At 41.7% G+C, this 9615-nt stretch overlaps 1 gene segment (V, D, J or C); it reads left to right on the forward strand.

The window, feature by feature from the left end:
* Positions 1 to 6172: 6172 nt before the first annotated feature.
* LOC144986878 (T cell receptor alpha variable 13-2-like) lies at positions 6173 to 6765 on the forward strand. The segment is given in 2 exon segments: positions 6173 to 6268; positions 6347 to 6765. Coding segments are annotated over 2 exon segments (474 nt in total).
* Positions 6766 to 9615: the final 2850 nt, after the last annotated feature.

Genomic DNA, 9615 nt, shown 5'->3' on the forward strand with positions numbered 1-9615 from the left:
CAAAGGTCTGTCATCTTGAACTTTTTCTTCAGTGTTCTTGTTTAAGTGAGAAACATGGAGATGTAGAATATCATAAATGTCTTTGCTCTCACTGTAACATTAGTCCCTCTTCAGAGGCTTCTTCAGCATCACAACAGGAAAAAAAATAGCCAAGATTATCTGTACCAGTTTGACCCTAAAGCCTTAAACTAAATTCACACAAAACACAGTTTGTTTGGCAGGGATGTCATAATGGGGGGCAGCAAGTCATCAAACGTGGTTTGAGACACGCAAGCACTGCTGAAAGCGGCCATCATTCAGACAGACTGCAGCTCCTCCAGTATAGAAGGAGATGTGACTACTGATGCTTTTTCACTTGTCCCATCCAGCAACGGAGAAAACAGATTAGAGCTGAAGGCGTCTTGTGTTGGACATTTTACTGTTACAATAGTGAATCTTCAGACACACGAGGTGTAAATTTGTGTAATGCCTTTTTGTATTTGAGGCTAAACTTTATTTATATCATTTGTATGTATACATTTCTTGTTGGACCGGATAAAAAAAAAAAGAAGAGAGAAGGAGAGAGTGGGATGCTAGAGGGTAAAGGGTCAGGGTACAAAAGAAAGGAGAAAAAAAGGGGGTTAAATAAAATTGAGGATAATTAAAAAGTAGGAGGGGGTTGAGTCACAAATCAACAAGTTGCTGGAGATTTATCATTATTACTGTCAGGTGTAGATGATAGTTAAAAGGGAGGGGTTTGTTCATAGACACACTCAAATATTACGAACACACCTGTTGGCTCCAAAGATCTTCACACACAAACATGTCGACACGTACAACATACAAGTACTGCTCACACGCACGTACTTATGCAGACAAAGAAACACATGTCAAGCATGTCACTCCATCATGCACACTATTTGTGTAAAAGTGAGGTGGCACAAGAGAAAGAGCCTCAAGAAAACCGAGCCAACAGTGGCCTCCAGGGCCCTCCAGAGAAATGTGCAGGATACCAGGTCTAGGGAATACGCCGACTGGGAAACCTAACATCAGCCACCCAGACCAGGGCCAGAAGGAACATCACAGGGGCCCCCAGTTCCAGAGAGCAGAGGGACACAGGGGCCTTGGAGAGTGCAAGCCCCAGCCCAGCCAGAGGAAAGCCCTAGCTAGAGCTAGGAGTCCAGCTCAAGGCAACAAGGCCCCAGACAAGCAACCCACCACCACCCGGCAGGTCTAAGCATCTCCCCACCCCAACCCCAGGCACAAGGCAGGGCCCCCAAGGGAGACCCTTGGCTAAAACCTTTTGACACTAGCTCCTCCCACATGCGTCTGGAATGTCAAGTTTTCAAGCACATTTTTGTACAAACGTCCAGCAGCAAATTTGACTCAGGTCAAAAGACAGGCAGCAGATGCAAATTTGCTGCATGAATCCCGTTCAGTGGGAATGCAGCACTAGTCACAACTGCCTTTTTGGCTGGATAGGGGCCGTCTCCAGACAAAAATGAGTAAACCTGTCAGGGTGCGCAGGTGACCCACATGAATTAAGAAGGTTGCAGAGCACTTGATGAGTCCATAAAGCGAAAATGTTCATGCACATTCTTTTGTATGAGCATGCTGCAAGCAGCAGATTGTGGCAAATACTTACACAACACGTAAGGGTAATAAGTAAGAATGAAGTAGGTGAGACACAATTATGTTGCACAGATTTTTCATTGTTTCTAAATCCCCCACCCCCCACCTCCCATAAAATCCTGCAGTGTCCAAGAGTGATGTGTGCTCTTTCCTGGCTCCTTGTGTGCAGCCTGTCTGTTAAGAATCAAGAAATTAGACAACCAGAGCATGGTTTTGTCAGTGTCCTACAGCCACTTCACATGCACACCCCGTGCATGCAGCATTCCTGTAGGATCAGTAAGGGACCAACATTTGCACCTTACTAACGACTAGAGTGTGGCATAATGGCACCATACAACAGCATCATCCATACGTAATAATGTAATAATAAAGCGTGTACCTTAGATTAGCCTTATAAATACTTCCCACACACACCATAATTCATTCTATTTTCAACTACGTCCCTTGAAGTCACTGTTCGAACCTCAAGGAAATTCCAAGACACTTCTGTGCTCCCCTCAAGATGCAACTGCTTCTCTCTACAAACCTCCACAAGCCCAGACGAATCAAATCTGTGCACCTGTGCACGTGAGCCACATCTCCACTGCACCTTCTGCTCCTCCACAAGAGGGCGACATAGTGAAGTGGGAGGGGCTCTCCTTCAGCTCTGCATTCAACATTCAGTCAATAAGAAGTGGTCTGTGAAGAGAACAATTGTCAGAGTGAATGTTGAACATCAGCTAGTTTCTCCTGTTGATTGAAACCTTGTTGTACAGATGGAACATTGGCTGTGGATTCTTCTTGCTGCTCTTTTCTTTGGTAAGACACAAAGATCAACATGTTTCCTCTTCAAACACTTCAATACATTACTGAGCTGTACATTAAGAGCTGTTAAAGCTGCTGATTTTTTCCTTTAATCAACCATCTTTATTGATTCATCTCTTCCTCTGCATGTTCTGTTCTTCCTCAGAGTGTAAAGGAGAAGACAAAGTGATCCAACCAGGAGGAGAAGTCATTGCTGCTGAAGGAGACTCTCTCACACTCAACTGTACCTTTGAGACCAGTGATCCATACCCATATTTGTTCTGGTACAAACAAGAAGTGAACAGTTACCCAAAGTACATGTTGAGACGTTTCTCAAAAACAAAAGAAAATGCTCCAGAGTTCAAGAAAGACAGATTTGATGCTGAACTCAAAGACAAATCAGTTCCTCTGAAGATCCAGAAGCTTCATGTGTCAGACTCTGCTCTGTACTACTGTGCTCTGCGGCCCACAGTGACAGGAAACAGTAAAACTCTGTACAAAAACCTTCAAATATAACACAGCACTCCACAACATCCACTAGAGGGCGTCCCACACTGTTAAACCAGTGGAACTGTCTCATTTTCTCTACTTCCAGATTCTGGAGGTATTCTCTTTTTGACCAGGTCTGTGGGGACAAACACTCTCATTTTAGAATTTTTGCAGACTGGAAACCTGGAATTATCACTGGGTGTAAACTCTTGTCTCTAGCCAGTCATCTCTTCTCTTCTCTCTCAGCGTTCAGATTGCCGGACCAAACCATCATACCACCTCCCCTAAAACATGTTCCTCTTCAGTGCAGTATTCAGCAGAGCATCTTCTGGCTTCTGCATACTTGGACATTCTGATCCAACAACAGAGTCTGGACTTATCTGTGAACATAATGTTTTCCACATGTTCAGGTTCCAGCATTGCAGATACATCACAGGAGCTTTTCTGCTGTGGTTTGTTCAGGATTGTCTGTGCATAGAGCTGTCAGAAATGTCCTCCTGCAAACCTTCTCCATAAATCTGTGGAAAACAACCTGCAGTAGTTCAGTGTTGACAGATGGGGACAAAGGTCTTGTTGGAGATGATCTTTGTGGGATATCAACTTTGTAACCCGTTGCTGACAGAACTCATTGAATCCTGAAGGTTTCTTTTGAGGTTAACATTAGTAAATTATGCCATAGTAAACCTTGTGCTATCCTAGGCACTTTAACATTGGGAGTAGGGTCATATAGACCCACTAGACAGTGGGCTGAACCTTTTTTCTTCAATGATTTGTGATTTTCACTGGTGTCCATGGATTACATTAAATCTTTCCACCTTTATCCACCTTTGTCATGGTAGGGAGGGAGAAGACAATACAAGGGTGTGGTCATCTAAGATAGCACAAGGGGTAACTCAATGTCCTGCAGAGATGACCTGCTGACCACTGTAGCAGAAAACGCTTTTTATTGGTTAAACCCAAAACTGAGTTCTGGTGATTGTCGTCAAAATACATATATGCAAAACTGAAAATGTTCCTTTGACCTTTGAGTCAGACGAAATTTTTAATGAACAGATGTTTCAACCTCAGCTTCTTTGAAATATTTGTATTATATGTTTTATCCTGAATGCTCTTCCAGACAATACCCTCTGCATTTACCAGGCTTGGGACAAGCAAAAACAGGATATTTGTCAGTGCCCTGTGGAAGCTGGATTTATGTTTCTTTCTATGTTTGTCTATTTGTCTGTCTGTCTGTCCATCTGCACGTTTTGTGTCTTTTCCTAAGAAAAGTACTTTTTTTTTGTTGATATGTGTTTTTTTATTTATTTGTGGCTTTTTTTATCTCTTTAGTTACATTAATTTTGGATTCTTTTGGGCTATAACATTGAGGGGGGGGGGGGGGAGTCATGGCAGTTGTGGGGTATTGCTCCTTTGTCCTTTCCTCTTTTTTACTTGTTATGTCCAACAACTGAGTGAAAAGATGAGATCTGAAGGCTTTTTTTGTTGAACAGCTTTTTCAAGTGTAACTGGGAGTAACCCTACAAGAAAGGCTGAGAAATAACATTGTTTTGAATGCAAAATTTCATTTTGTAGGAGAATTGAGGGGCGTTGCCCATTAAATGAATAAATGAAGTCCCAATATTCACATGATACCATAACTTTGAAAATATATACAAAAAAAACAGTTATGGTTAGGGTTGTGCCGATGGACGATATCATCGTCCATCGTGATGGGTGACTGACATCCCGATGGAGAGACCACCATCGTGATGCCACGCCCCCGCCACGTTGCGCGTCGACACCATAAGCCGCGGTTACATGTACAAAATATCTTGATGGGATCAATGGTCGGATTAGAATCCAACCGTGTACATGGGCCCAGAAAAATGTTTTCAGAATATAAAAACGTTCACTAAGGTCACACTTTCCGTCGGAATAAATCATTCGCACTTGCGCAGTATTTGCACATGCGCAGTTTGAAAACCGGAAAGGGAATACAACTTCCGCCGAGCGGCTTTTTTTCCAAACTTTATTGAATGTAACAATTCAATACAAAACGATAACAGCGCCGAGCGGCTATATATATTGACATGTCAGCTCGGTAAAATACGAGATGATCTTCGAAACGTGCTTTTAATAATGTTACGGTTATTATGAAACACTTTTTCGCTCATCATTTGAATTTTAATCCGTGTGGTCAGTGCTTTTTCTGAACGGAGCCAGGATTAGCAGTATGCTAACACAGGCTAACAACATCCCCCCCCCTTCCCATCAAACATAAAGCTGTAAATCCGCCCTCCGCCGGTCCACTTCGCTAGTTAAGTGCGGGAGCGGACTTCTTCTTTTCTATCTTGCTTGTTACTTTTTCTGTTAAAGTCACTTCCCTCAGTTTATACTGGATCATCGCGGATTAACCATTAGTTGGGAAATAAAATAAAAAAAAGCAAAATAACGAATAGCATTTATATAAGAACGAAAAATGTAAAAAATAGCCCCCCCCCCCCCCCCCCCCCCGGACGATGTCATCATCCATCCCGATGGTTGACAGCAGACATCGTCAACGGCCAAATTAGGGGACATCGCCCAACCGTAGTTATGGTCGGACTCACCGCTTCCAGGCGTTATATGACAATGATGTCCTTAGGTGCGCTCCTCGTGCCCATAACAACCACCTGGAAAAATGAGCAAATGAGATCAGTGGAAGTTTTGAGTAGAGAAAGACCTTTTCCAAAATGACGCCAGAAGAAGAATTCAAAGCAAAGCACCAGCTTTCAGCAAAGGGTGGAGTCATTCACTGATGAGATGAGTTCTACAGGTAGAGAAGAGAGCTAAAAGGCAGCACCAAAAATTCCGTGATCTGGAGATTAAACCCAGGGGATGCGCTGCGTATCCCGGCCGCAACAATGATGTTTACAAAGACGCTTGACCAGCAATCCAAACAGGATTGCTGATCACTTGCAGAATCTGCACGTTCACCACCACAGTGAAGCATCAAGCATAGGGAGGGAACTGTGCACGCCATTTATATTCCTGCCCTGGTAACATAACTGGCCGGAACCAGGTGCTTCAGTGAATGCCATTGAAATAGACAATGCTCAGCCTTCTTCTTGCCACAGGTTAAACAAATTTGATAGTAAAAAGAATGGGCTAAAGCTGCAATGCTAAAGTTTTACACAGACTAATGCTCAGGAGGAAGAGGAGCTAAGAAAAGAGAGAAGAGAAAGAAGAAATGACAGAGCAGATGGAGAGATTGAGGGAGGAGCTGAGCTGTTAGTGAACTATAAAAGAGACACAAACTTCCACTTTCAACACAGTTCAACACACAAAAGCCAAACATCAGCTTCATCCAACATGCTGTCTGTGCAGACATCTGTGTTCACTCTGCTGCTTCTAGTCATTGGAACAGGTTGATGGGATTCTTTCAAAGATCCATTTCAGCATTTGATGTTTGTCCATCACTGATCTGACTTCTCTCTTCCTTTAGATGTCAGCTGTGAAGAACTCATTGCAGTCAAGAAAGAAGAGTCCACTTTGGAAGGAACTTCTGTCACTCTGTCCTACAAATATCCCAAACTGTCAACTGCGGATTATTTCTACTGGTATCAACAATTTCCAGGAAAACCTCCAGAGTTCTTGATCTCCCATTCTTCTTCAGGAGCAAAAGGAAATGAAAAAGTCAAAGGGCTGAAAATTCAAGTTGAAAACAAACACATAGATCTGCAGATCTCCTCTGCTGCAGTGACAGACTCTGCTGTGTACTACTGTGCTGTGGAGCCCACAGTGACAGGAAACAACAAAACTCTGTACAAAAACCTGCAACAGGGAAACGCAATACTACAAAACATCCACTACAGGGCGGCACACACTGTGAAAGCACTGGTTGTTGACCCATTGAACAGATAACAAAGAGAAAAGAGAAATGAAGCAGTGAAAATCACACAGACCTGCTGTGGAAGAATTAAACTCTTTGATTGGTTGAGTTTAGCAGAAAAGAAAGTTATTGGCCCCGCCCACTGAACCTCACCCTCATTGTGCTGCAGTGGAAGAACAGAGTTCATCTGCTGTCTGTGTGGCTTCAAGAACTCCAAAGATATGTTGCTTTACCTCTTTTTGCTTCTATCTCACATTCTAGGTGAGTTTAAGAACAGAGATTCAAGTTTGCTAGAAGCTGCTGCATCAACTCAGCATCTCATTCATCTAATGGCTTCATTTTCTCCACTTTTTCCAGGACTCACAGCTGGAGACACAATCTCTCCTGAACAAGATCAACTTACAGGAACTGAAGGAAAATCTGTTACAATGAAATGTAACTATCAGACAGCCGACAGCTATCCTAGGCTTTATTGGTACAAACATGATTCTGACCGTCAGGCTCCTCAGTTTATTCTGTTGAAAGGAGCAAAAAGTTCCACAGCTGAAAACATCCCAGATAAACTATATGAATCCAGAACAACAGACACATCAACTGAACTGATCATCACAAAGTTAACCCTGGCAGACACAGCTCTCTACTACTGTGCTCTAGACACACAGTGATCCAAAGTGTAGAAGAGGCTGTACAAAAACCTGGAGACAGATATGGGACTACTCTTCAAAGAGGAGGGAAGTGGTTTTCAAAGCACAGCTTCATATCAGATGGATTCTGTTCATTCCTGTTTGATCAGAGTCTCTGTGGTTACAGCTGCTAATGAAACACTGTGGGAGGATTCACATGAGCAGATGATCCACATCAACCAATAAACATGTACGTGAAGCTGTTTTACACAAACTATAATGAAACAATAACATGGGACAAAGAAACTAATAAATATTTAAACTGATATTAAGCTTTCCAATAGTATTTGTGATGTAATTCTTTCCTGAATAACCAACAAATATATCTTCTTCCTCCCTTGATGAATGAGATTCAGCAAGAACTTTGATTTCCAGCTTTTTATTGATCTGTAACACAAATCAACTTGGTCAGAAATACTGTAGTCTTTCACTTTATGAACCTTAAGTAAAAAAGAAAAAAATATTTTGAAATCAAAAACACAAATCAACACAACAAACATTTATTATCATGAAATTTAAAAAAATAGAGACATCAATTCAGAATAACCTCAGTCATGCTGAAGATGTAAGGTTTATTCCCCTTCTTTCTCTTACTTTTAAAAACATTGACTGATCCACCCACTTTGATTTTCAATTATTCCCAATTTTTTCCCCTAAAACATCCTTGAACTGAAACCAGTGTTCTTTATGTGGGCTGAACTGTAGTTTAATGGTTAGCACTGTTACCTCATAAGTCAGCAGTTTTAATCTCAGCTGGGACCTTTCTGTGAGTTTGTTCTCCTCGTGCATGTGTGGGTTTTCTCCACTAACTTTATTTTTGTCCCACAAACTTCTGACTGAGAAGGAAATGTTTATGGGATAAAAAAGGTTTGATCTGACAGACTATCAACATCTCCTCCCGCTCACACCAACCAGACTGATCATGATCAAATTTTTGCTCGCAGTACAATTGCAGTTCATTATGGATTTGAACCCAAATACAAATGTGGAAAATGTTTTCTGGATATATTACATGTAATTGCCAGCACTGTTGGCAGAAGTAGAAAATACATTAACTGGAACAGCAATTTTATAGTAAATGCCTAGATTTTTTTGATAAAAGTTTTTTATGTTAACACCTGCAGTTTATGAAGTTTTTTCTTGATACTGCAATGAGTTTTTATTTTAGAGTTAGAGAAATTGTTGTATACATTAAACACTGTTTGAGGTAGTTTTTAGCTCTTTCAAAAGTCACCAATTTGTATTCATTTATTTATATCTAATTTTATTTCTCTTCTTCTACTATTGTGGGTAATTAAATCATCAAACTGGGTCATGAGAGACAGAAGTACAGCTGATAGCCGCTGTTATTCAGACACAACTGCTGCAGTAGATGGTAAAGCTCACAGTACTAGTAAAATCTCTGAATGATCTCATGAACCCAAACATGGAGAAATGATTACAGATGTTTTTGTCTTTTGTAGACCTCTTCAAAATAAATAAATCTGTTTCCTCAACACGATACGAGCTCAGTTCCTCGACTTCCCTGCTTTGACTGACTATGAGAAATACAGAGATACAGTCAATGATCCCATGCAGCGATGAGGCTAAAAACCTTTGACACTAGCTTGTCCCACAGGAGCATCAAGTTTACAAACACATTTCTGGACAAATGTCCAACAGCCTAAACTTGGCTGCCATGTGCCTGATTTGCTAGGTTGCAGGTTTGTTACTGCAACTCTTTAGTCGTTCTCAAAATTGAACCTCGCTCTGTTTTTTGTTTTCAAAGTGGGAACAGCAGAAATTCTCACAAAGATAGGACGTAGAATGGAAGCAGAATGCCCCCAGCTGTCTGCCCTATGAGGGGATGCTCCCTCTCCACACCCAGCCAGAATTCAGGGACTGTCTGTGCTGTTAACCTCATCCTCAGGGTGGAGTCTGACATGATTTCAATTAACTGATCCTCCTCAGTAGATGCTGCTGTGTTAAATGGATCTCTCAGCCAGTCGTATTGAGCACTGTTGTCTGGGAAATATTTAAGAAATAATCTTGGCAGTGAAGACATGTACAAAGGGAATGATCTTTTATAAAATATAAATAAATGGCTGTTTACTCTGTGTGTTCTCAAACTGTGGGCCACTCCTCCTTGTGTGGGGGGGGGGAGCAATATTCTCCGAAGGCTGATCTTCTCTTCCCCGTTCGAATCTTCACAGCCTCCAA

Source organism: Oryzias latipes, chromosome 17, assembly GCF_053564925.1.
Source record: "Oryzias latipes strain Hd-rR chromosome 17, Olatipes_Hd-rR_3.1".
NCBI lineage: Eukaryota > Metazoa > Chordata > Actinopteri > Beloniformes > Adrianichthyidae > Oryzias > Oryzias latipes.